Source organism: Geotrypetes seraphini, chromosome 11 (assembly GCF_902459505.1).
Source record: "Geotrypetes seraphini chromosome 11, aGeoSer1.1, whole genome shotgun sequence".
Classification (NCBI taxonomy): Eukaryota; Metazoa; Chordata; class Amphibia; order Gymnophiona; family Dermophiidae; genus Geotrypetes; species Geotrypetes seraphini.
In genome coordinates, this window is record NC_047094.1 from 113,467,300 (window position 1) to 113,494,322 (window position 27,023).

A 27,023-nucleotide genomic window follows, 5' to 3' on the forward strand; every position below is an offset into this window, starting at 1 on the left:
GTATTCTTGGCACTGTAAGGTTTCAGTCTTATAGAGGTGGTATTAGTCTCTTGATGACAATAGGCTGCAATCTGATAAGAATAGCCTTACTGGGTCAGACCAATGGTCCATCAAGCCCAGTAGCCCGTTCTCATGGTGGCCAATCCAGGTCCTTAGTACTTGGCCAAACCCAAAAAGGAGTAGCAACATTCCATTTAGAATGCTAAAGAATAGCAAGGTTCCGGAACCCCAAAGAGTAACAAAAGATTCCGGAATCCTAAACAGTAGCAACATTCCATGCTACTGATACAGGTCATCCCTTATCAATTAGGCCAATGGTTTTAAAAGATAACTGCAATGAATGTGCATGAGATATACACAGTGGCATAACGAGGGTGAGAGGCATCCGGGGTGATGGTGCCCCTCCCTTGCCCTCATCTCAGCCCTCGATCCTTCCCTGACCCACCTCAAAAACCATAGAAAGTGAACAGTAGATCCTATTGGGAGAATGGGGGTTAGGTTCTTGCATGGGACAGCAGCCCCTCCCCTGAACTGGGAGACTTTCCCCTGCTGTCAGCACAAATTCCCCCCCCCCTCGACAAGAATAGGCAGCGTTCCTCCCTCTTTCTCTGAACAGACACTACCAACCCCTCTCCTGGGCCCAGAGGAAGGACCCCCAGGCCTACCTTGTTTCCCTGGTGGTCTAGTGGCATGTTGGGGCAGGAGCGATTCTCACTCGTTCCTGCCCATGCTCTTTGAGTAATGAAAATGTCTGCCGAGACTTCCAGCATCATGAATGCATGGATCATGAAAACAGATTGTACATCCAAGCAGGTAGAAATTTCACTAAAATTAGCTGCCTAAAACTCACATGTCTAGAAAGTGCTCAGCTTCCTTTAAATATCTGCCTCCACCTGTTTTGTGTGCCACTGTAATTTCAGCAGTTTATTTTCCATGACTGACATGCTTCTTTGAATTAATTTTCTCTCTCTTTCTCTCTCTGTTTTAGTTTTGCAGAAGGGTCGGTGTTCTTCTTCTTCTGTTTATTTGCAATCCTGCTCTTTACCAGGGATCCAAAATTCATTCCTGGCTGGGCAAATTTATTTACACCTGGGTATGATCATTTTTTAAATAAGTGCTGTGTAGTTACAGATGGGAGCAGCTGGATGATTTGATGGGAAAGATGGTCTCTATCTTGTTGATCTGTATTTTCTCTAGTGAGGTGGGCAAAGGGAGTGGCATGGAATTAAATGCGAGCCAAATGATCTGGGCATATTGTAATGGAAGGAAGGGAGAAGGAAGCCCAGGTGTGCTGATGATGGATAAGTTTATTGGTACAACGGCAACTAGGCCATATTCGATAGGATATCTAAGTCCGACTTTGGACGTGAACCATAAGATGTTCAAAAGTCTGGGTGGAGAAGTGTTCATTTTTGAAACCGCTAGACATCCATCTTTTATTTTGATAATCACCTACTTAGACTTTTTGACCCCCAGGACATCCGACCTTTGGACGTCTAACTTTTTAGGCATTTTCGACCACAAAAATGTCCAAGTTCAAAATATCCAAACCCAAGTCATTTAGACGTAGGAGGGACCACATAGACATGCCAGCAGAAAAGTGGGGCACCTTAGAAGGCACTTCTGTGAACTTCACAAAGGGTGTCAGGTTCACATGTCACTAGAACCCCCCTTATAATATATGGTGAGTCCTCCAAAGCACACGGTTCATAGTTAAAACCGTGTGAGACAATCGTGCGCAGACAAAGCCGGCTGACAATCGTGCGCAGGACATCAGCGTGCCGGATTTAAACTCAACTTGAAAGTGCCCCGAGGGGGGCTGGGGGGGGGAAACCATCACACTTAACTTAGTAGTGTTGGCGCTGCCATTGGGAGGGGGGGTTGGGGATCCCCCCATTATAGAGGAAACAGGCTTTTCCCCTATTTTTTAGGGAAAAAGTGCTCTGTAATGTGGGGGGGTTCCCCATCACACCTCCCCCAATGGCAGCGCCAACGCTTCTAAGTTAAGTGGGGAGTTCCCCAAAACCCCCCCTCGGAGCACTCTCGGAGCACTTTCAAATTGGAGTTTAAATACGGCGCGCTGATGTCCTGCGCGAGATTGTTGGCCCGGCTTTGTCTGCTCGCGATTGTCTCGCGTGGTTTTGATGCATCACCAAAGCACTCATGCGCCCCTTCCCTTCCCCCACACCCCTTTAACTTTTCTGGCATGAGCAGCATCACCGACTTGCTGCCCATGTCGACGTCGACCCTCCCTCTGACATCACGTCCTGGGCGAAGGACCCAGAAGTGACATCGGAGGGAGAGCCGGCGCTAGCGCGAGCAGCAGGTTGGAGTTGTTGACCGCACCAGCAGAAAGCTAGATGTACGGTGGGGAGAAGTGAAGGCGCGCGGCGGGGGGAAGAGCGGGAATGAGCAGGGGGCGGAGCAAAGGATTGGTTCCGGCGCCCCCACCAAGATGGCACACCTCCCCTTACTATTCTACTGCTAGGATTTACGTCTACTGAAACCAGGTGCAATTTCTGGCACCCATTTTGGTTGCATATCCCCCGTATTCTATAACACCACTTGCACTTGTTTGTAACACCCCCTGAGAAGCTCAGTATCATGGTACAGGCCAGTGCTGAATATCCCAGTATACAGTGCCTTTAAACTCCTCAGCAGGTGTTTTCAAGCAACATTGACCCAGAATTGTAAATATCAGCTGCAGTGATTTTACAAAGAGACTTGGCTTCACTTAGGGCTTTGCATTCAAGAAAGACTCTAAATAAATAAATAAAATTGTGAAAAGAATTTCTTTTGCATATTTTATACAAAGCCCAAAATAATCACAAGTAGTCTGTGCAGTCACCGCAAGAAAACGGGTTAACGTAGCAGCTCCTTTTCATCAGGAAAAGCCTTTTTTTTTCAAGGTCCTACAATGTGGGGCACAGAGGGATTAGGAGTAGGGACAAAGAACGCCGTTCAAAACCGCTGAAAAATGTACTAATCTCCTTTGCCAGATTCTACCTTGCAATGCTCATTTGCCAAATATCTTCAAGAGCTCATTTTGGTTGTTCCCTCTTCGCAGGTTCACCTCAGATGCAGTTACTGGAATTGCTACTGTGATCATATTGTTTTTCTTCCCGTCAGAAAAGCCCTCGTTCAAATGGTGGTTTGATTTTAAAGGTAAGCTAGGAATCCAAAAAGAGGGTTTTGAATACTAAGCATTCAGTGTGGGGTCTCATGGGGGCAGGAGCTTAGACTGGCCAATCTTGGCCTAGCAACACCGTCTTCAAATGGTGCCTCCTGAATCCAAGCAGTAGTCTTTCTAAACTAGACTTTCTTCCCTAGCAGCACCTGAAATAGACTGGGGGTGGAAAGAGTGAAGAATAGAGGGACGATAGCTATCAGGAATAGGAAGAGAGAGGGAAGGAGGTAGCAAAGTAAAGCTGAATGGCTCCTCCTTCCCTCTATGGATCACCCTACCCAAAACCTCCTTCCCTTCTCTGTGTTTACCCAGGACACCAGAACCTCCCTCCTTTCCTCCTCACTCCATGACCTAACACGAGTTTCCTTTCATCCTTCATCCCTGATCTTCTCTCCTTCTTCTCTATGCCCATCACCAGTCCTCTCTCTTCCTTCTTCCACCGTTATCCTCATTCTTCCCTCTCTAACTTCCTCTCCATCCCTGGTGCTCCCTGTCTCCAAACCTCCCATCTTCTTATGTTTCTTCTTGACCCCCCCCCCTCCTCCTGTCCATCTCCTCTGCTGCTTCTCCACTTGATACCTAACAATCATATTCATTAAGCTCCCAAAAGGTAAAATCAGATATTTAGACACAGAACAAGATTTGTGGGGATTAATTTCAGAATTAACTGCAAAAGTATTTTTTTTTTTTTTTATACATTTCAAAACTGGTTCCTGATATTGTTCCTTTTACTAAGGCCCGCTAGTTGATTTAGCACGTGCTAAACACTAACACGTGCCAACGCGTCCATTATATTCTATGTTGGCATGAGTTAGCGTTTGGCATGAGCGCTAAATCGGCTACTGCACCTTAGTAAAAGGACTAAATAGTATAGGTAGAAAAAAGTAGGAGAAATTAGCCTTAGGTGTCCCCTTGATCTGCAGGAGGCTGATTTTCAAAAGGTCTAGGTTATTTTTATTGCATAGGATTTTTTGGACCCCAGTTCGTTTACAAAAGCTAGTCTAATGGATGTTGGCATTGTCATATTAATATAGGGACTTTGGAATCATCTGTTATATTTTTGTCCATTGGTACTTGGGGGGTCCTTTTATTAAGGTGCGGTAGGGATTTAACGCACGGAATACCGCGTGTTAAACCGCCTGCCGCGCTAGTCGCTAGCGCCTCCTTTGACGAGGCGTTAGTATTTTGGCTTGACGCGGGGGTTAGCGCGTGATGAAATGTCCGACGCGCTAACCCCCGTAGCGCGCCTTGATAAAAGGAGCCCTTGATTCTGGAAGTCAATTTGGGGACAAATTAATCTCATTCTTGAAGCAACTATTCCCTTATCTTATGAAGCTGTAATTTGTGGTACATTATTACATATTAAGCCTACTTTAGATAAGTATAAAAGTCGCCTTTTCCTGATTATGACGGGAATAGCTGTTCAATTGATTACACAGAATTGGAAAAATCATGATAAGATCAATTTCACTTTTTGGTGGGTAAATGTGTGTACCACATATAGGTATGAAAGGATGATGGCGGAACATTTGGGGACTAGTAAATCCTTTAATGATGTATGGAGTCCATTGACTAATTTTATTGCATTATAATAAGGGTCAAGTTTCTTTCTTTATCATTAGATTTTCTTACACATCCAGGGAGGGTGGGGGGGAGGGAAATGGAGGGGGAGGGAATGCTGCTTTGGACAGACAGACAGAGGGAGGAAGGGAGACAAAAAGAAAAGAAGAAAGACACAAGGCAGGGAGATACACAGAAAGACAGACAGACAAAGGGGGCCAGGGACAGAGACAGACAGAAAGAAAGACAGCGGGAGGAAGAGAGAGACAGAAATAAAGACAGACAGACAGACATATATTCTAGCACCCGTTAATGTAACGGGCTAAAATACTAGTATTAATAGAGGGACTTTGGATCATCTGTTATATTTTTTTCCATTGATACTTGGTTTCTGGAAGTCAATTTGGGGACAAATTAATCTCATTCTTGAAGCAACTATTCCCTTATCTTATGAAGCTGTAATTTGTGGTACATTATTACATATTAAGCCTACTTTAGATAAGTATAAAAGTCGCCTTTTCCTGATTATGACGGGAATAGCTGTTCAATTGATTACACAGAATTGGAAAAATCATGATAGGATCAATTTCACTTTTTGGTGGGTAAATGTGTGTACCACATATAGGTATGAAAGGATGATGGCGGAACATTTGGGGACTAGTAAATCCTTTAATGATGTATGGAGTCCATTGACTAATTTTATTGCATTATAATAAGGGTCAAGTTTCTTTCTTTATCATTAGATTTTCTTACACATCCAGGGAGGGGGGGGGGGAGGGAAATGGAGGGGGAGGGAATGCTGCTTTGGACAGACAGACAGAGGGAGGAAGGGAGACAAAAAGAAAAGAAGAAAGACACAAGGCAGGGAGATACACAGAAAGACAGACAGACAAAGGGGGCCAGGGACAGAGACAGACAGAAAGAAAGACAGCGGGAGGAAGAGAGAGACAGAAATAAAGACAGACAGACAGACATATATTCTAGCACCCGTTAATGTAACGGGCTAAAATACTAGTATTAATATAGGGACTTTGGATCATCTGTTATATTTTTTTCCATTGATACTTGGTTTCTGGAAGTCAATTTGGGGACAAATTAATCTCATTCTTGAAGCAACTATTCCCTTATCTTATGAAGCTGTAATTTGTGGTACATTATTACATATTAAGCCTACTTTAGATAAGTATAAAAGTCGCCTTTTCCTGATTATGACGGGAATAGCTGTTCAATTGATTACACAGAATTGGAAAAATCATGATAGGATCAATTTCACTTTTTGGTGGGTAAATGTGTGTACCACATATAGGTATGAAAGGATGATGGCGGAACATTTGGGGACTAGTAAATCCTTTAATGATGTATGGAGTCCATTGACTAATTTTATTGCATTATAATAAGGGTCAAGTTTCTTTCTTTATCATTAGATTTTCTTACACATCCAGGGAGGGTGGGGGGGAGGGAAATGGAGGGGGAGGGAATGCTGCTTTGGACAGACAGACAGAGGGAGGAAGGGAGACAAAAAGAAAAGAAGAAAGACACAAGGCAGGGAGATACACAGAAAGACAGACAGACAAAGGGGGCCAGGGACAGAGACAGACAGAAAGAAAGACAGCGGGAGGAAGAGAGAGACAGAAATAAAGACAGACAGACAGACATATATTCTAGCACCCGTTAATGTAACGGGCTAAAATACTAGTATTAATATAGGGACTTTGGATCATCTGTTATATTTTTTTCCATTGATACTTGGTTTCTGGAAGTCAATTTGGGGACAAATTAATCTCATTCTTGAAGCAACTATTCCCTTATCTTATGAAGCTGTAATTTGTGGTACATTATTACATATTAAGCCTACTTTAGATAAGTATAAAAGTCACCTTTTCCTGATTATGACGGGAATAGCTGTTCAATTGATTACACAGAATTGGAAAAAATCATGATAGGATCAATTTCACTTTTTGGTGGGTAAATGTGTGTACCACATATAGGTATGAAAGGATGATGGCGGAACATTTGGGGACTAGTAAATCCTTTAATGATGTATGGAGTCCATTGACTAATTTTATTGCATTATAATAAGGGTCAAGTTTCTTTCTTTATCATTAGATTTTCTTACACATCCAGGGAGGGTGGGGGGGAGGGAAATGGAGGGGGAGGGAATGCTGCTTTGGACAGACAGACAGAGGGAGGAAGGGAGACAAAAAGAAAAGAAGAAAGACACAAGGCAGGGAGATACACAGAAAGACAGACAGACAAAGGGGGCCAGGGACAGAGACAGACAGAAAGAAAGACAGAGGGAGGAAGAGAGAGACAGAAATAAAGACAGACAGACAGACATATATTCTAGCACCCGTTAATGTAACGGGCTAAAATACTAGTATTAATATAGGGACTTTGGATCATCTGTTATATTTTTTTCCATTGATACTTGGTTTCTGGAAGTCAATTTGGGGACAAATTAATCTCATTCTTGAAGCAACTATTCCCTTATCTTATGAAGCTGTAATTTGTGGTACATTATTACATATTAAGCCTACTTTAGATAAGTATAAAAGTCACCTTTTCCTGATTATGACGGGAATAGCTGTTCAATTGATTACACAGAATTGGAAAAATCATGATAAGATCAATTTCACTTTTTGGTGGGTAAATGTGTGTACCACATATAGGTATGAAAGGATGATGGCGGAACATTTGGGGACTAGTAAATCCTTTAATGATGTATGGAGTCCATTGACTAATTTTATTGCATTATAATAAGGGTCAAGTTTCTTTCTTTATCATTAGATTTTCTTACACATCCAGGGAGGGTGGGGGGGAGGGAAATGGAGGGGGAGGGAATGCTGCTTTGGACAGACAGACAGAGGGAGGAAGGGAGACAAAAAGAAAAGAAGAAAGACACAAGGCAGGGAGATACACAGAAAGACAGACAGACAAAGGGGGCCAGGGACAGAGACAGACAGAAAGAAAGACAGAGGGAGGAAGAGAGAGACAGAAATAAAGACAGACAGACAGACATATATTCTAGCACCCGTTAATGTAACGGGCTAAAATACTAGTATTAATATAGGGACTTTGGATCATCTGTTATATTTTTTTCCATTGATACTTGGTTTCTGGAAGTCAATTTGGGGACAAATTAATCTCATTCTTGAAGCAACTATTCCCTTATCTTATGAAGCTGTAATTTGTGGTACATTATTACATATTAAGCCTACTTTAGATAAGTATAAAAGTCACCTTTTCCTGATTATGACGGGAATAGCTGTTCAATTGATTACACAGAATTGGAAAAATCATGATAAGATCAATTTCACTTTTTGGTGGGTAAATGTGTGTACCACATATAGGTATGAAAGGATGATGGCGGAACATTTGGGGACTAGTAAATCCTTTAATGATGTATGGAGTCCATTGACTAATTTTATTGCATTATAATAAGGGTCAAGTTTCTTTCTTTATCATTAGATTTTCTTACACATCCAGGGAGGGTGGGGGGGAGGGAAATGGAGGGGGAGGGAATGCTGCTTTGGACAGACAGACAGAGGGAGGAAGGGAGACAAAAAGAAAAGAAGAAAGACACAAGGCAGGGAGATACACAGAAAGACAGACAGACAAAGGGGGCCAGGGACAGAGACAGACAGAAAGAAAGACAGCGGGAGGAAGAGAGAGACAGAAATAAAGACAGACAGACAGACATATATTCTAGCACCCGTTAATGTAACGGGCTAAAATACTAGTATTAATATAGGGACTTTGGATCATCTGTTATATTTTTTTCCATTGATACTTGGTTTCTGGAAGTCAATTTGGGGACAAATTAATCTCATTCTTGAAGCAACTATTCCCTTATCTTATGAAGCTGTAATTTGTGGTACATTATTACATATTAAGCCTACTTTAGATAAGTATAAAAGTCGCCTTTTCCTGATTATGACGGGAATAGCTGTTCAATTGATTACACAGAATTGGAAAAATCATGATAGGATCAATTTCACTTTTTGGTGGGTAAATGTGTGTAGATCCACAGAAAGGTGAATTTAATTTGAGAGAAAACTCCTTATTGAATAATATCAAATGAAGGAAAAGATCTCAGAATTGCCACTCCAAGGATCATAATGTTATCATCCCTATAAGGAATTGTGGCGTGGGTATCTTTCATTGATCAAAAAACCTTCATATTATTATTCAAATGACTTAATTCGTAGCTATAGTTCGGGCTCCTCTTTCCCACATGCATCACTTTGCAATTGCTCGCAATAAATGACAGCTAGAGGTTGTTTTTTTTTTTTTGCTGCAGACTTGTTTAGATGTCTCCTTCCCTGTGGGCAGACATCCAAAACAAATACTGTGTCTACAGTATCATTAGTGTTATACTCATCACAAGTGGTTTCTTCCGACTTACTATTAACTGGCTTGACCAGGGGTAGGTAATTTAGGGCTCCTTTTATGAAGGTGCGTTAGCATTTTTAGTGTGCGCTAGCCGAAAAACTACCGCCTGCTTAAAAGGAGGCGGGGCATTTTAGCATGCGCTATTCCGAGCGTTAAGGCCCTGACGCACCTTTGTAAAAGGAGCCCTTAGTTACTGAGTCAGATAAGAGGTTTTCTAATGCGTCACGAGTGCCTAACCAGCCCTTCTCTATTCTTTCTCTGAACAAGCGCCGAATACTGAAAATAAACCACTCCTTTCTTGGAAGAAAGCCCAGGACACAGTCCCCTGGAACATCATTTTGCTGCTGGGTGGAGGATTTGCCATGGCGAAGGGTTGCGAGGTACAGTGGTGGCAGCACAGCGTGTCGTATTGCTATAGAAAAATGTTACTTCAGCGTTGAAGGCGATGTTTTGGGGGGAAAGTGTGGGTTCTGGGGTTTGTTGATTTGATTTTTATGTTTTGCCGCATTGATGCATTTTGCTTTTGTGATTTTATTGTGCATGTTATTTTGTAATCTGCATAGAATTGTCGGATATGGAATATACATTTTTAAATAAATAAATATAGCGCGGAAAGATGTACACAGCGCTGTACATTTTCACATTTATGGACAGTCCCTGCTAGGAAGAGCTTACAATCTAACCAGTAACCTGTGGCCGTCACCCCAGATCTGAATATTCAGTGCCGGTATACAGACAGAAGCCAAAATTAAACATCTGGGTTTCGTTCAACTGGGAGTGATTAATGTTTAAAAAAAACCAAAAAAAAACACCAACTGCTGAATATTAACAAGCTAGTGAAAGTATTTCTGAAGAACCTGCAACCCTGAACTCTGGTTATTTTTTATTGCACCATCGAAACATGACGGCAGATAAAGGCCAAGGGGCAGATTCTATAAACGGTGCCTAAATCATCCACACTTAGGTGCCATTTCAAGAGTCGCGGCTAGGCGCCTGAAACATAAGGGGAGGGTTTTAAAGGCCTACATTTCGGGCGCCTAAGGCCTCCTTTTACGAAACTGCGATAGCAGTTTCTAGCACGGGGAGCCGCGCTGAATAGCCCGCATTGCTCACTGAGTTCCTATGAGTGTCGGGAGCAGCGTGGGCCATTCAGCGCAGCTCCCTGCACTAGAAACTGCTATCGCAGTTTCATAAAAGAGGGGGTACGTTTTTTTGAGAATCACACTTAGCGGCGCCTACCGTATAGAACATAGAACATAGAAGATGACGGCAGAAAAGGGCTACAGCCCATCAAGTCTGCCCACTCTGCTTACCCACCCCCTGTCTATGCCCTAATGACCCAATTTCCTTATCTTGACCCTCGTAGGGATCCCACATGGGTATCCCATTTATTCTTAAAGTCTGGCACGCTGTCTGCCTCGATCACCTGCACTGGAAGCTTGTTCCAATGATCAACCACTCTCTCTGTGAAGAAATACTTTCTGGTGTCGCCATGAAATTTTCCGCCCCTGAGTTTGAGCGGGTGCCCTCTTGTGGCCGAGGGTCCCTTGAGAAAGAAAATATCATCTTCCACTTCGACACGTCCCGTGAGGTACTTAAATGTTTCGATCATGTCTCCCCTCTCCCTACGTTCCTCGAGAGTGTAGAGCTGCAATTTGTTCAGTCTCTCTTCGTACGAGAGACCCTTGAGCCCCGAGATCATCCTGATGGCCGTCCGTTGAACCGATTCAATTCTGCGCACTGCCCATAGAAAATAGGCATTAGGCGCTGTTAAGCACCATTCGATAGGCGCCTATCTTTTATAGAATTGGATAGATGCCTATCACCCAATTAAATTTTTTTTAACCCATTGTTGAGGCTATTAAGGGTATTTTGCCAAATAACCTCCTTTTATGAAGCCACGTTAGCATTTTTATATCACCTGCCGTGGCAGTAAAATCTCCGACGCTCACAGAATTCCTATGAGCGTCGGAACTTTTACCACCGCGGCCGGTGATAAAAAGCACTAACATGGCTTCATAAAAGGGGGGGAGGGGGTACATTAGGCACCCTTTATAGAATAAGCCCCCAAATGGCCCATCCAGTCTGCAGCATCCACTATCTCTTCTCTCCTCCTCTTCCTGCTTTGAGAAATATGTGAATTTTCTGATTCCCCCCCCCCCCCCCCCCCCCCCGGATATCCAGCACATATAGGATATATGAAGTAATGTAAGAATGCTGAAAGAACTTTGTGTTGTGCTTCACATCCCAGGCATCAGGCTTGTCCACCTGGATCGGAAGTCGTCTGCAACCGCTGGAGGGTCTGTCGCCAGCTCTGGCCGTGCTTCTCATCACTATACTGATCGCTTCGTTTACAGAATTTGCCAGTAATACAGCGACAATCATCGTTTTCCTGCCTATTCTGTCAGAGCTGGTAAGCCCAAAGGCTTCTCTCTCTTACTATGGAACTGCAAGAAAAAGTGCAGGGAATTGGATAACGTTTCCTTTCGATTGATTTGTCATGTTTGATGTTTTGTTCTGCTATTAAAAAAAATAAAATAAAAAGCAAGCCCTGCATTTCAAGTTGTTGTCTGATAATACAGCAAGAAGAGGCTCTGGAGATGTCACAACCCACTGATGGATACAACACGCTTGATATTGTTCCTTGAGGAAGGCGACGTAATCGCCGAAACTTGGATCCTAGTTGGGACTTTGTTTCATTATTGTATCTGGGTTTTTTAAAGTATATTTTAATTGGTTTTCTTCAAATAAAAGACTCGTTATCCATCAGTGAGTTGTGACATCTCCAGAGCCTCTTCTTGCCTTCTCTACAGTAGTCCGAGGCTTGGTTTTTCTTTTCTTTTTTTCTCCCGCCTGATAATACAGCACATCTTACTCATTGACCCCCCCCCCTCCCTATTACGAAGCCGCATTAGACTCTTTTTATCACCGACTATGGCGGTATTAGCTCTGACGCGTTAGTAAAGGAGGGGGGTTACTAAATATTGTTGACGTTTTCTATTTGATTTCATATAACATATGTTGCGAGAAACTAAAGTGAGGGCTCCACTGTGGCTTAAGTGGCAAGTGCTTTGATTGGCTGTTCTTGCCTGTGACTTCACAGAGGCCTCCATGATTCCACTGAAATGTGCGGAAGGTTCAAGGAGCAAATGAGATGAACTTCCCACGGACAGCGGAAAGGAAGGACACCTCATCGTGCTCTCCCTGCAGTTTCAGTGGGCAACATTGTACCTCTTAAGTGCATGACTTACTGTTTATTCCTTACATGTTTCTGATCACAGGAACACAGGTAAGTTAAACTAAAAGTGACTTGAAGATGTTTTTATAGCGATTCATTTGATCAAGTTCAACACAAGCGATGAGCTCTTAAGTCTAGGGTTACCGTATTTGAAGAAGTAGAAACCCGGATGCGTGGCCCGCCCATTCTGCATCCAACCCGCCATGTTCTGCCTCTAGCCCCGCCACCCAAAAGCTGCATCTCTTCTTTTTTTTCTGATCTCTGGCCGCATCTGGAGGGCCTCCGGCATGTGCGGACATGTGTGACATCATCCATGCATGCTTATTGAAGGCTCTCCAGAGGCAGACCGGAGCTTGTAGCTTTCCAAAACCTCGACAAACTGCCAGGTTTTAGAAAGTCCAGGAACCTGGACGGTCCTCTAAAAAGAGGACATGTCTGTCTTTTCCCAAAAGCCTGGTAACCCTACTTAAGGCCATTCACCAAGGTACCAGGGATAACGTTCAGGTCAATTTTGGCACTATCCACTGTACTTGTAAGTCTGTTTGTGCTTTGTATTTGTGGGTCTCCAAGCTCACTTTCATGGACAAGCTCCTCATAAAGTTACCCTTTGAAAGTGCAAGTGGCATACAGATTATAGAAATTTTGTAGCTGCATACTCTGCATGGATATTCCCTTTACAGGTGCACAGGAGTCCATCGCTGCATTCCTACCATGGGGAGTGGTGCACAATATTACAGTTTCAGTCATAGGAAGGCGACTTCTGTGGGACCCCCCCTGGCAATATTGCTTCACCATCCCCCACGGTGGGAATGTGGATAGAGGACTTCTGCATACCTTAGAGGAGCGTCTCTCAAACTATTTTTTAGCTCCGGCACACTAAACGAAGCAAATGTTTTTGTCACGGCACATTATAATTGAAATTATTAAATTGCAAAACCAACAAAAATTTAAATTTGAAAGTTATTTATTGAAAGTTCTTTAAGCTATGTATGGGTAATTGTAACTCAAGTGGATAGAATTGAGTTGCTAATCAATGCTATGGGTGTGCTCGATAGTCGACAAGCAAACACGCATTTCATCATCCACCATCTGCCGTCGTTCTCTTTCTTTCGATTCAATTTCTGTGGTAGCTGAAAATCCAAGTTCGCAAAGATCCAAACTGTAACAAAGAGTGATGCTTGTCTGGGTGGTTGTAGCCTTACACACACAGACGCTCATAACATTGACAGACTCTTGCGTACGCAACGCACATGTCATCTATTCTAGTGTGTACTTTTTCAGGGAATTTTTAAAAAATAAAGTAAAAATTCGGGAATCTCTTGTGGCACACCCAATATCTCTTCGGGGCACACCACAGTTTGAGAGACACTGCCTTAATGGGAATGTGGTCTGCAGGTGTATTGAAGCAGGTATAACATTTATAGGGTGATTTGAGAATGCAGGGTGGGAGAAATTTCCACACCATTTTTTTACGAGGGACCACTGAAAAGTTCTCAGCCCAACCAAGAAGAGAATGATGTGGAGCCATGAATTTTACAAGTTATTCCACACTTTTCTTTTCATGAGGCAAATGCATCTAGTAAATGGGCACAAGTATAGGGAAACCAAGCCATTGTGACATCAGCCGATGAGGTTGGCTCTTAGGCATTGGTGGAATGAGGCATTATGACATCACACAACGAGAGGCCTCTGAAAAGTTCTCAGCCCAACCAAGAAGAGAATGATGTGGAGCCATGAATTTTACAAGTTATTCCACACTTTTCTTTTCATGAGGCAAATGCATCTAGTAAATGGGCACAAGTATAGGGAAACCAAGCCATTGTGACATCAGCCGATGAGGTTGGCTCTTAGGCATTGGTGGAATGAGGCATTATGACATCACACAACGAGAGGCCTCTGAAAAGTTCTCAGCCCAACCAAGAAGAGAATGATGTGGAGCCATGAATGTTACAAGTTATTTCACTCTTTTCTTGACATTTTTCGTTTCATTTCATATCACTAAAACCAAAAGTGTCAAGAAAACTGTGGAAGAACTTGTAAGCTTCATGGCTCCACATCATTCTCTTCTTGGTTGGTCTGGGAACATTAATAAACAAGAGTTTTTCTACTTAGAAATTTTGAACATTGCTCCCATAATGTCACATCAGATCTTCCTCTTAGATGTTCCAGTGTAATGGAATTCTCTTTAATACTAGTTGGTTTTTTAATGTTTTGTAGGCTATCCGTCTGAATGTAAACCCACTGTATCTAATGATACCAGGGACTGTTGGTTGCTCCTATGCATTTATGCTGCCAGTTTCCACACCTCCAAACTCTATAGCATTTTCTACAGGGCATTTAATGGTGAAAGATATGGTAAGGATTTTTTTTTTTAAATTGTTGTTTCATTCAATAGACTTGTTTACCAGAAATTCGGTACTACAGACACGCTGGGCCTGATTCTATACATGGCGCTTAGATTAGGTGACACAAGGTGCTCTTATCATGGATGTCTAGCAATGCCTAACTAAAATTCACAGCCAACTTAATGGTTCTTTAATGGGTTAAATGGAATGGAATGTTGCCCGACTATTGTATACTTTAAAATGTCAATAAAGATGGTTGAACTTAAAAAAAAACAACCCAATAAAAATAATTTTTTCAAATTGCTAATTTAGGTTGCACGTGGATAGCAGCACAGTGCCTAGTGATACCTACTGACACTGACCTGAAATGTAGGTATGGTTAGGGGGTTGAGGATATGCGTGGTTGACTTAGGCGTCTCTAGGTGTCAGAATTAAGTGCCAGTAAATTAGACCGGATAAAACCTAATATATCGGCGTCTACAGTGGCGTGTGGTCAGGGCTTTCAGGGGATTTATAAAGTTTTAATTCCTTATACTTCATCTAGATTATTGAGGTCAAATGACCAACATTTATTGGTCATTCCCTCTCTTAAAATTATTAACACGCGGCGGCAATCTATTTTTTCAGTCACGGCTCCTCAATCCTGGAATGTCCTTCCAATTTATCTAAGAGAGGAAAAGAATTTCAAAAAATTTAAGAGCAAACTCAAGGGTTTTCTTTTTAAAGATGCATTCAATGATTAAATGAATTGCTTATGGCTCTTAATCCATCTTTAGATTTTTTTTTGATAGTTTTCATTTCCCTTTCCTATTGTTTTTAACCCTAATTGTTTTTCTTTATAACCAGATTGTATTTCTTTCCTAGTTTTCCTTGTGTTTGATTGTATGTGCAAGTTGACTTATTAATATGTTTTAGTAGATTTAGCACTTGTCAGTTATGTTTGTCTTCCTTAACTTTGTAATTTTTATCAATTTGTACATCGCTTAGAATTCGGAATAGGCGATTAATCAAATTTTATAATAAACTTGAAACTTGAATTCTACAGCCTTGCTTTTTTTTTTTGTTTGATTTGTTGAACAGACAGCCTGCTCAACCAGTCATAGTACATCAGGCAAAAATTAAACAAAAAAAGGGGGGGGTCTAGGGCTGGGGATTCACCCCAACCCCCTGAAGGCCCTGTCAGTAATGATCTGAATTTGATTGGTTGAGCAGCTTCTTCTTGCTGAACCAATCAAATTCAGAGCAGAACTCTCAGGACCTTCAGAGGGTTGGGTGAATCCCCTAAAGGCCCTGACCGCACGCCACTGGGCGCCTACCTGTAGGACACCTAGCGATGCCTAAGCATGCCAAGGCACTGCTAAGAGCGATTCTATAAGCGGCGCCTGGAAGTTGATTGACAATCACGCCTACCAGCACCTACAAGTTAGGCATGGTTAGGCACAGTTTGTAGAATCAGGCCCAGTAAGAGAAATCCTGTTAGACATTGCATTTCTATAGAAGTCAAGCATACAGATATAAAAAGCAGCGGTGTCAAAGGTTTTCTTTCCGATTTATCAATAAAAATATTCCAGTATGTTTAGCAGGAAAAATGTTTTTTTGTCTTATTTGTTTATTAGCCTAACAATTTTCCCTTAGGTAAGACCTGGCCTTCATTCTCAGCTACTTAGTGACTCCTCCCCTCCCCCCCACCATTTAATTTCAATAGTAAGAATTGTTTAAAATAACCAATTGTTATAGCAATCAAGAACTGATATCTAGGACCTTGCAAAAACATATTTGCTAAATGAACTTTGACTATTTTAGATTTGTATAGTGAGCTTTAAAAACACATGGGGCTCCTTTTACTAAGCGGCGATAGAGGTTTTAGCGTGAACTAAGTGGGCGCAGAATTACCGCATGCGCTAGACGCTAATGCCAGCATTGAGCTGGCGTTAGTTCTAGCCGCCTAGTACGGGTTTAGCGCGTGCTAAAAACGCTATCGCAGCTTAGTAAAAGGAGCCCATGGTGCACATTATAGGGCTCTTTTTTTTTTTTTTTAAAGTGTCCAAAAAGTGGCAGATGGATGTTTTTCTCATCAAACTATCCCAATTATCTATTTTCAAAACCTACTTTCTAGATGGATTTATATGCTGTTTGTCTGCAGTTCGTCTAAATCTCAAGGGAGAATGTTAGAGGTGCGATCTGAGCGGGACTACGGCAGACTTATGACTTGGATGTTTTTCTGCCATCATTTTTTTTTTAAACTCTTTATTTATCATTTTAAACATATAATAACAAAATTCACTCTTTATACAGAAACACGGAAGTAAATTAAATCAGGAAATTTTTTCACATTTCCAACAATATGAAAACAAGGAAAAAAAAAAAAATCTAATCCTCCTTAGACCACAAAATTAAAGCAGGGGGAGATGTAAATTAATGTCTCAAAAAGAAGAAGGCATAGGAAAATGTTAAGGAAAAGGCCAATGAAAGAGAACTGTTGAGTAACTATTTTAACATTCTTTAGTTGACTCTACTCCTCTCGTGATCTTTTTCATATCTATGAAGGTCTTCAACTGTTGAGATTCAAAAAATATATACAATGCTCCCACGGTCATTCACGGTCGGCTATTTGCGGCCCCAGTCATTCATGGTATTTTCTGACCACGAATGACTGGGCAGGAGAGGGCAGCTGGAGAGAGCAGCCGGAGCGCTGGCGAGTGAAGGAAATCACTCGCGGTATGCTCCGACCGCCTCTTCCTGCACTAAAGTTGGTCCTCACCAATCAGGAGCTGCGTGTCACGCAGCTCCTGATTGGTGAGGCCCGACTTTAGTACAGGAAGAGGCAGTCGGAGCATACCGCGAGTGATTTCCTTCACTTGCCAGCGCTCTGGCTACCCTCTCCTGTCTTCCCCGCTAAAAACCGTATTCATGGTTTTTCAAGGTTCACGGGGGTTCCTGGAATGGAACCTCCACGAATAAGGGATACAGAAGCAAAAATGAAGCTCCCCATAGTAAGAAACAACTTACTTTTGTCTTGAGTTGTTTTTGTAATATCGGTGTATATCCAGATCTTTTTCTGCCTTAATTGACCATTTCAGAATATGTCCAGGGCACAATATGGACGTCTGGGGCTAGACCTGTTGTAATAATGAATAAGTGCCAAAAAGGTGCTCTAACTGATCAGATGACCACTGGAGGCATGTAAAAATGGCCCCTTCACACTCCCTCAGTGGCCACTGACCCCCCTCTCCCACTCCCCAAAGATGTAAATGAAACAATGTACTGTATACCTGTCTGTACGACCGCTTCAGATGCTATGGCCAGTCCTAGTAGAGCAGCAAACAGGTTCCTGGAGTAGCCTAATGGGCGGTGTGGTCAACTATAGAGATGGGGACTCAGGCCATAGTCCACTCTAATCACTATTCTTGTACTGGAACATTTGAGCCTTCCAAACACCCATTCTAATGCTACTGTACCCACATATAGGTGTCATCTTCAGGCATAAGGTCTATTGATGTGGCCTACAGTTGAGTCCAGTAGGTTTTGGGTGAGTTATGAAGGGCTTCACAGTTGTGAAGTTCGCTACAGTGCCCTCTATGATGCCCCACAGCTCTGCTGGGATGACTGTGTGGCCAGTCTACTAAAAATGTGGACCCCCTTCTACATCCCAATGGCTTGTTTTGTTCAGTTTTCCTTTGGATGTGTTTCATTTATTTATTTATTTATTGTTAATGGTTCAAAAAGATAGATGCACATCTAAAAAAATGGCCATTTATGAAGAAAACATGATAGTCATTTTTTTTTTTTTTTGGGGGGGGGTGTTGAAAATGGGTACTGAATTTTTGTGCTTCTTCCACGAAACATCCAAACTCGGATGTGGACATCATATCGAAAATGGCCCTTTAAGGATATCAATTTAACCTGGATTATTCTATGAGCTAACACATATTAAGTTAATTAGCAGAGACCAAAAAGATCTAACATTAAAATTTGTATTAAAATGAATGCATGAAACAAACCAAATAAAGTTCAAAAAGTGAGAAAAAAAGCTCAAATGATCTGGAAATGAATCAACACTTTTGTCCTGCATATATTCCAATGAGATATCCAGTTTTGAAATAGTCTTGCAGTTGCAGAGACAAATCTGAGTAAAACTCTAATAGGGATATTCAATATAATTGCTATAATACCAGAGTCACTTTGCAGAATAACATGGCTACCTCAGAAAACAGTAATGATGATTATTGATATAACGTTGATAATGTACCTCAAGAAAGACATGGTGAAACTTGAGAGGGTCCAGAGAAGGGCGACGAAAATGATAAAAGGTATGGAAAACCTTTCATACGCAGACAGGTTAGAAAGGCTGGGGCTCTTCTCCCTGGAAAAGCGGAGACTCAGAGGAGACATGATAGAGACCTTCAAGATCATGAAGGGCATAGAGAAGGTAGAAAGGGACAGATTCTTTTGCCTATTGGGAACCACTAGAACAAGGGGGCACTCAGAGAAATTGAAAGGGGACAGGTTTAGAACCAATGCTAGGAAATTCTTTTTCACTCAGAGGGTGGTGGACACCTGCAATGCGCTTCCGGAGGTTGAGATAGGACAGAGTACATTACCGGGTTTCAAAGAAGGATTGGATAAATTCCTGAATGATACGGGGATTGAGGGATATAGATAGAGGTTATGATAGGGTATAGATAGAAGGACAAGGGGGACAAAATGATTTGGACAAGGATCACCTTACAGGTCATGGACCTGATGGGCTGCCACGGGAGTGGACTGCTGGGCGCGATGGACCTCTGGTCTGACCCAGCGGAGGCAACTTCTTATGTTCTTAATGTGTAGAAGGGCAAACACATGGTTTGAACATTCCTTAAAAAAAGCAAATTAAATGATTATACAAGCAATAACTTGTATGAAATAAATAAAAAATACCGTAGAACAGTGGTCTCCAACTTTTTTTCATGTAAAGGGCCGCAGTGTAACTACGAGAAAGCTAGAGAGTCACCAAAAGATTTCATATTTATATACAAGGGTGAATCAAAAATTAAAGGCATTTTTTAAAATTACGCGATAACCAGAGCAGAGCTAGTGAAGTGCAAAATTTGTGCTCGTACATTGCCTGTGGTGTAGTTCGTCCACGCACAGTGCAGCGCTCGGCCTTTAGTCGTGTGGCAGCCACGAGGTCAAAAACATGGACGCTTCATTACAAGATTGCACCATCGAAGATCAATGTGCAGTAGAGCGCTTTCTGTGGGTAGAGGGAGTGGAACCTGTGGAAATTCACCATCGGATATTGGCTCAGTATGGACCTAACACCATGAATCAACGAAAGGTTTATGAGTGGTTAAAAAGGTTTAAAGCGTGAAGAACAGGTGTAACCAACGAAGGTCGTCAACAGAGCGCACAGAAGAGCACAATGGCAGGATGGATGCCTTGATTAGAGAAGACCGACGGATAACGGTGTCTCAATTGGCTACAAATTTGGAAATCAGCTATAGAAACATAGAAAGATGACGGCAGATAAGGGCTACAGCCCATCAAGTCTGCCCATACCATTGACCCCCTTTTAAGTCTACTGGCCCCCTTAACTCTACTGACCTGCTCTATTAAGTCTATATCCTAGCGACCCTATTCATTGGTATGACTCTCGCAGTGATCCCACATAGGTATCCCATTTATTCTTGAAGTCTGGGATACTGCAGGCCTCGATCACCTGTACTGGAAGCTTGTTCCAATGCTCTATCACTCGTTCCGTGAAGAAGTACTTCCTGACGTCTCCACGAAACTTCCCTCCCCTGAGTTTGAGCGGATGTCCTCTTGTGATGACTTAGGATATCGGAAAGTCTGCGCATGATGGAAAGTCTGTCACCAGGAGTGGGATCCCTAGGATAGTAGACTTGGGGGTGGGTCAGTAGAGTGGGCAGACCTGATGGGCTATGGCCCTTATCTGCCGTCATCTTCTATGTTTCTATGTTTCTATGATGGGTTCCCAAACAGTCTACTGATCTGTACAAGCAACAGCGTGTGGAGGTTGCAACCCAGTTCCCAAGATGGTATGAAGAAGATCTCAGTATTCTGGAGGGAATTGTCATGGGCGATGAGACATGGGTGCGGCCCAGAGCGCAAAAGACAAAGCATGATGAAGTAAAGAAAGCAATGCTCACCTGGCTTCAGGAACAGTCGAAAAACTTCTCTACGGGAACGCAGAAGCTAGTTTAAAAAATACAACAAATGCATCATCTTTGCCCTTACTTTTTGATTTACCCTTGTATACTACTAGCCCCCCTCCCCTCCACACACGCACTTTTACAAAGCTGTGCGGGAAAAGCTCCGAAGCCCTTTAAATCCCTTTGGGCTTTGGGGCGGTTACCACAGCGGCAGCCACTAACGCGGCGTTGCAAAAGGGGAAATGGCTTTGTAAACCTCCTTAACCTGCTTGTTCAGACTGGATATTAAACAACAATGAATCCTAATTTTGATTTTACAACACTTTATTTTGGATTGTCAACAGTTGCAAATGAGACACCTGAGCAACACACAAGAGATTGTTTGCAGTTAATATAGCAAGCGATTGTTAAACATGAAATATTGATTCTACAACACTAATAGGACACTGTCCCGACTCCTCCAGAACTGCCCAAAGGTATAAACTAGCCTTTCCCTCCCTACGCGGCATCCACTATGCAGGCAAACTGGGAAAATCAATCCCTTCTCTTCAAAATCACAGGTCTTTGGAACGACCTCACCTCCCCGTTGCGGAACCTGAGCTCCCTTAACTGAAAACCTGGCTTTTCAGCAAATTGTAACTCTATCCTTCACCCCCCTTCCCCCCCCTTCTTCATATAAATTCATGTAATCCTTTTTTTTTCTTCCTCTCTACCTACTATTTTAAGTTCTTGTAAACCGTGTCGAGCTCCATACTCATGGAGATGATGCCGTATATAAACTTAAGGTTTAGATTAGATTAGATTAGATATTGAAACTCGCTTAACTGTGGCTTGTCAACCGTGGCAAATATCATTAATGAGATGCCAGCGTCAACGTAGCAAATCGTGTTTCATAATTTGCCATACGCTTTTGTAACAGTCTGTTCCTCAGTTTTGACTTTAAAACATTCGACATTCACGCAGATAAGTGAAGCCAAAAAATGAAGAAGCTGTTTCTGCTCATGCATCTAAACATGAATCCTGACCGCTGACCTATCCTAAAGCCTTATGTACTTACACGTGTACGGTACAAGCATAGTATATCCTACAGCTGCCAGAGAAGAGCAACAAAAATGGATAAGGGGCTGGAGGAGTTGCCGTACAGCGAGAGATTGGAGAAACTGGGCCTCTTCTCCCTTGAAAAGAGGAGACTGAGAGAGGACATGATCGAAACATTCAAGATAATGAAGGGAATAGACTTAGTAGAGAAAGAGAGATTGTTCACCCTCTCCAAGGTGAAGAGAATGAGAGGGCACTCTCTAAAGTTAAAAGGGAATAGATTCCGTACAAACGTAAGGAAGTTCTTCTTCACCCAGAGAGTGGTAGAAAACTGGAACGCTCTTCCGGAATCTGTTATAGGGGAAAACACCCTCCAGGGATTCAAGACAAAGTTAGACAAGTTCCTGCTGGACCAGAACGTACGCAGGTAAGGCTAGACTCAGTTAGGGCACTGATCTGTGACCTAAAGGCTGCCGCGTGAGTGAACTGCTGGGATCTCCTAACCACACCCACTTTTAATTATGTGCTTTCAAGTTAGGTGCCTAATAGATAATGACACGGTGACAAAATTCATCACCATTCCCGTCCCCGCAGATAACCGCGGGAAATAATCCCATGTCATTTTCTAGTGTCTATTTCAACCTCAGTCCTTCTACACCAGCATTCTTCAAAGCAAAGCTTGTGGGTCAGTGGCTGTGGCCATTCATACTCTGATTCTTATGGGAGCCAAGTATAGGATAATGAAGCCATTGTGACATCACTGATGAGGTCGGCTCTTAGGCACTGGTGAAATGAGGCATTATGACATCACAATCTCAGCTCTGGAATGTTGCTGCTCAATCTCAGCATTCTTCAAAGCAAAGCTTGCGGGTCAGTGGCTTTGGCCATTCATACTCTGATTCTTATGTGAGCCAAGGATAATGAAGCCATTGTGACATCACTGATGTGATTGGTTCTTAGGCACTGGTGGAATGAGGCATTATGACACCACAATATCTGCTCTGGATACCAGAGACTGTCATTCTGTAGTGTCTGTTTCAACCTCAGTCCTTCTACACCAGCATTCTTCAAAGGAAAGCTTGTGGGTCAGTGGTTGTGCCCAATTATACTCTGATTCTTCCCTCTCTCCTTAAAGAATGACATGAAGATGGTTTCCCGCGGTTATCTACGGGGACAGGAACGGTGATGAATTTAATCACCGTGTCATTCTCTAGTGCCTAACTTCCAACTAAGTCCAATTAATGTCAGTTATGAGGTTTTAATTGCCAATTAGCCGGCGATTTAGCCTATTGATTAATTTAGGCACCTGCATTAGCTAGGCCAGGGGTAGGCAATTCCAGTCCTAGAGAGCCAGGTCAGGTTATCAGGATAGCCACAATAAATATGCATGAGATACATATGCATCTCAAGGAGGCAGTGTATGCAAATCCATCTCATACATATTCATTGTGGGTATCCTGACAACCTGACCTGGCTCCGGCTCTCGAGGACTGCAATTGCTTACTCCTAGGCTAGGCGAACTTTATAGAATTTGGAGGTTAATGCATTATTCAAGTGCACAAGATTGAAATTAACGCATTTACAAGATTTGAAGAGCATTGCAGCCAACTGTGTGAGGGCTGTAGTGGAGGACATCAGGGGCCCACCACCTCTGTCTGGCTCTTACTTTATTTATCATACTTTTCCATATTCTGAATTCCGTTGTATATTAACTGAAGTCATTTTCATTCATTCATTCAATTTTTTATGCCGTTCTCCCAGGGGAGCTCAGAACGGTTACATGAAATTATTCAGGTACTCAAGCATTTCTCCCTGTCTGTCCCGGTGTGCTCGCAATCTCTCTAATGTACCTGGGGCGATGGGGGGATTAAGTGACTTGCCCGGAGTCACAAGGAACAGTTGGGGTTTGAACCCACAGCCACAGGGTGCTGAGGCTGTAGCTTTAACCACTGCGCCAATCTAGAACTCAAGATGTAGTAAAAGTGAGCCAAGTATAGGACAATCAAGCCATTGTGACATCACTGATGAGGTTGGCTCTTATTGGTGGAATGAGGCATTATGATGTCACAATACCAGCTCTGCTTATCAGAGGCTGAAACTTTTCACACTATTTATTTATTCAATTTCCAGGGGAGCTCAGAACAGTTTATTTGAATTTATTCAAGTACTTAAGCATTATTCCCTGTCCTGGTGGGCTCACAATCTCTCTAATGTACCTGGTGCAATGTGTGGGGGAGATTAAGTGACTTGCCCAGGGTCACAAGGAGCAGTGTGGGTTTGAACCCACAACCTCAGGGTGCTGACGCTGTAGCTTTAACCTCTGCGCCACACACTCCCCGTCAAACAAATGCTTTCATTGAACGATGCATCTGTCTTTGTAATGATTTACCACTCTAACTGTAATGTTATTTAAATATCAACATCTTGACAAGAACAAAAATTAAAATGAACAGTCAGCATTATACCAGGCATTTACAGCCAGGAGTAATAAATAGAAGCTTGAAAGAGCTAGCAGGAAATCTAAAATCCAAAGGTCCAGCAGGTCTAGTATCCAATTGAAATGGCCTACGGTTAATTCTCAATCTTGCCTCAGGAGTCCAATAGGGTAGACCCTGTCTTTCACTCCACAGCTCTAAGGAATTTTCCATGCTCGTGTGCCTTACTTTATGGTTTTCTACTTCCAATTCAGCTCCTTAAAGTTAATTCTTAATTCTTTGGGTTGTGTAAGCAGATCATGTCAAATGATGGTGTGAATGTATCAGTAGCTGAATTAACAGAATTGTACAGTTATACTGCAGGTCGTTAAGACAAGCCATTCTTCAATCTCCCTATGGGATTATCCCTTAAAAAATGTACTAGTTCAGACCAAAAGTATTGGATATGGTTCTATGTTTCTATAGTTAGGCACATGGGATCTCTTAGAGAGGAAGAGATAATAGTTGTTGCGGATGGACAGACTGGAGGGGCCATTTGGCCCTTATCTGCCATCATGTTACTATGGGGTCCTTTTATCAAGGCGCGGTAGGGGTTTAACATGTGGAATACTGCGCGTTAAACTACCTACCGCGCTAGTCGCTAACACCTCCATTGACAAGGCATTAGTTTTTTTGGCTTGCCGCAGGGGTTAGCGCGTGATTAAATGTACGACGCGCTGTTCCGCTAGCGCACCTTGATAAAAGGAGCCCTATGTTTCTAAAACCATAAAGCTCTATGACATCACAATGCAGGTGTAAAGAGTCTTAGCCCATAGGAAGAGGAGATGCAAATGTTAAGAGCCTTTGCCAATAGAGAGAGAAAGAGATAATGGTTACTGCGGATGGGCAGACTGGAGGGGCCATTTGGCCTTTATCTGCCATCCTATTATCATAAAGCTATTTGATCTCACAATGCGAGTGTTAAGAGCCTTAGCCTATAGGAAGAGAGGAGAGAGTGGATACTGCAGATGGGCCATTTGGCCTTTATCTGCCATCATGATACTATGTTTCTATAACCTTAAAGTTCTATGACATCACAATGCAGGTGTAAAGAGCCTTAGCCAACAGGGAGAGGAGATGCAAATATTAAAACCCTTAGCCAATAGGGAGAGGAGGAGATAGTGGATGCTGCGGATGGGCAGACTGGAAGGGCCATTTGGCCTTTATCTGCCATCATGTTTCTGTTTCTATGTAAGTATATAGAATACACTTTCACAAGAACAATATGCAATGTCAGGTGGAAAATAAACAGCACAGCTTAGGCTTGATTATAGTGTGCAGTTAAAAAATGGAGGGAAAAGCCTCAGACTGGGACCCTCCCACCTCCACGAAGGTGGTTGACAGGTGGTTAGGCGTTAACCTCACTGGCAAAAAACCTCCGTTGCACTCCAGAATATAAAAACCTTAAGCAGAGCCGTTAGTGCTGAAAGATAGAAGAAATATCTTCTGATGATCGGTACACCAACGGTGGCCAGCGTTTTACAAGTCTGCTGCCTCAGGGTGTTAACGCATCCAATCAAGCTTCAATCGGGACGCCAGAACGCATCTCCATCATCTGGCGTCCCGATTGAAGTTTGATCGGATGCGTATTGTTTGATCGGATTGCATATTGTTCTTGTGAAAGTGTATTCTAGATACCTTTGAGTTTTTCACAAAATCCGTGTTTTTTTAGCTATCTGGTTCTATGCAAGTACACTTCAAATTAGGTGATGTCAGTATTTCACCAATTATTGACTTTAATTGGCACCAATTGGGATTTGTACATGCATCTGGCTACAAGCTATTCTATAACACAGAGGGCCTTATTCTATAAACGTTGCCCTAATCACAGCCGCCCAGAGACGCCTAACTAAATTTTGCGTGCGACTCAGTTGCCGTGGCTGTTAAGAAAGCAAATAGGATGTTAGAAATTGTCAGGATCAGGAAAGGAACGGAAAACAAAAATGAAAATGCTATAATGCCCTTGTATTGGTCTATGAATCTGTCTGCAGTTCTGGTCTCCATATCTCAAAAAAGATATAGCGGAATTAGAAAAGGTACAGAGAAGGGCGACAAAGATGATAAAAGGCATGGAACGACTTCCCTATGAGGCGAGGCTAAAGCGGCTAGGGTTCTTTAGCATGGAGAAGAGGTGATATGATCGAGGTCTATAAAATAATGAGTGGAGTGGAAAGGGTAGATAAAAATGTACCTTTTTTGGGGGGGGCCCCGGACACTTCATCTTGTTCCATTGTCACTAAAAGATGTCCTAATTTCAGACCTACCCTAGTCCCACCCAAAACACACCTCAAAAATGCCCTCTTGCTATTTGGACAACTTCAGTGTAAAAAAGCCCCAATTCTGCCTTTTCAAAAATTGCACTTTAGATTTTTTTTAGCAGATGGACATTTTTTGGCCATTTTGAGACATCTATCTACTTCATAAATGAGCTCTATCTAAATTAATTGTAAATAAATACACGAGCTCTAGAGAAGAACATATGGTAACTCTCAAAGGCTCGTTAAATTTAAGCTTGCTCAGCAAAAAGGCAGTACCATCTGAAAGTTATGGGCTGAATTTTGCTATAATGCATGTAAATAGATTCTAGGCATCTCCGTTACTTGGCTAACAATGTCAATAAAACAAATAGTCATT

General features: G+C 42.4%; 1 protein-coding gene across 2 annotated transcripts in view; it reads left to right on the plus strand.

Moving 5' to 3' along the window:
* Nucleotides 1-27,023, plus strand: part of SLC13A3 (solute carrier family 13 member 3) — a 70,087-nt gene that overhangs the window by 42,682 nt on the left and 382 nt on the right. For both annotated transcript variants that reach the window (XM_033914964.1, XM_033914965.1), the window contains 5 exons: nt 989-1,093; nt 3,068-3,165; nt 9,407-9,519; nt 11,391-11,552; nt 14,595-14,732. In XM_033914964.1, the coding sequence (XP_033770855.1) occupies nt 989-1,093; nt 3,068-3,165; nt 9,407-9,519; nt 11,391-11,552; nt 14,595-14,732 (616 nt within the window). The remainder of the gene's footprint in view (nt 1-988; nt 1,094-3,067; nt 3,166-9,406; nt 9,520-11,390; nt 11,553-14,594; nt 14,733-27,023) is intronic.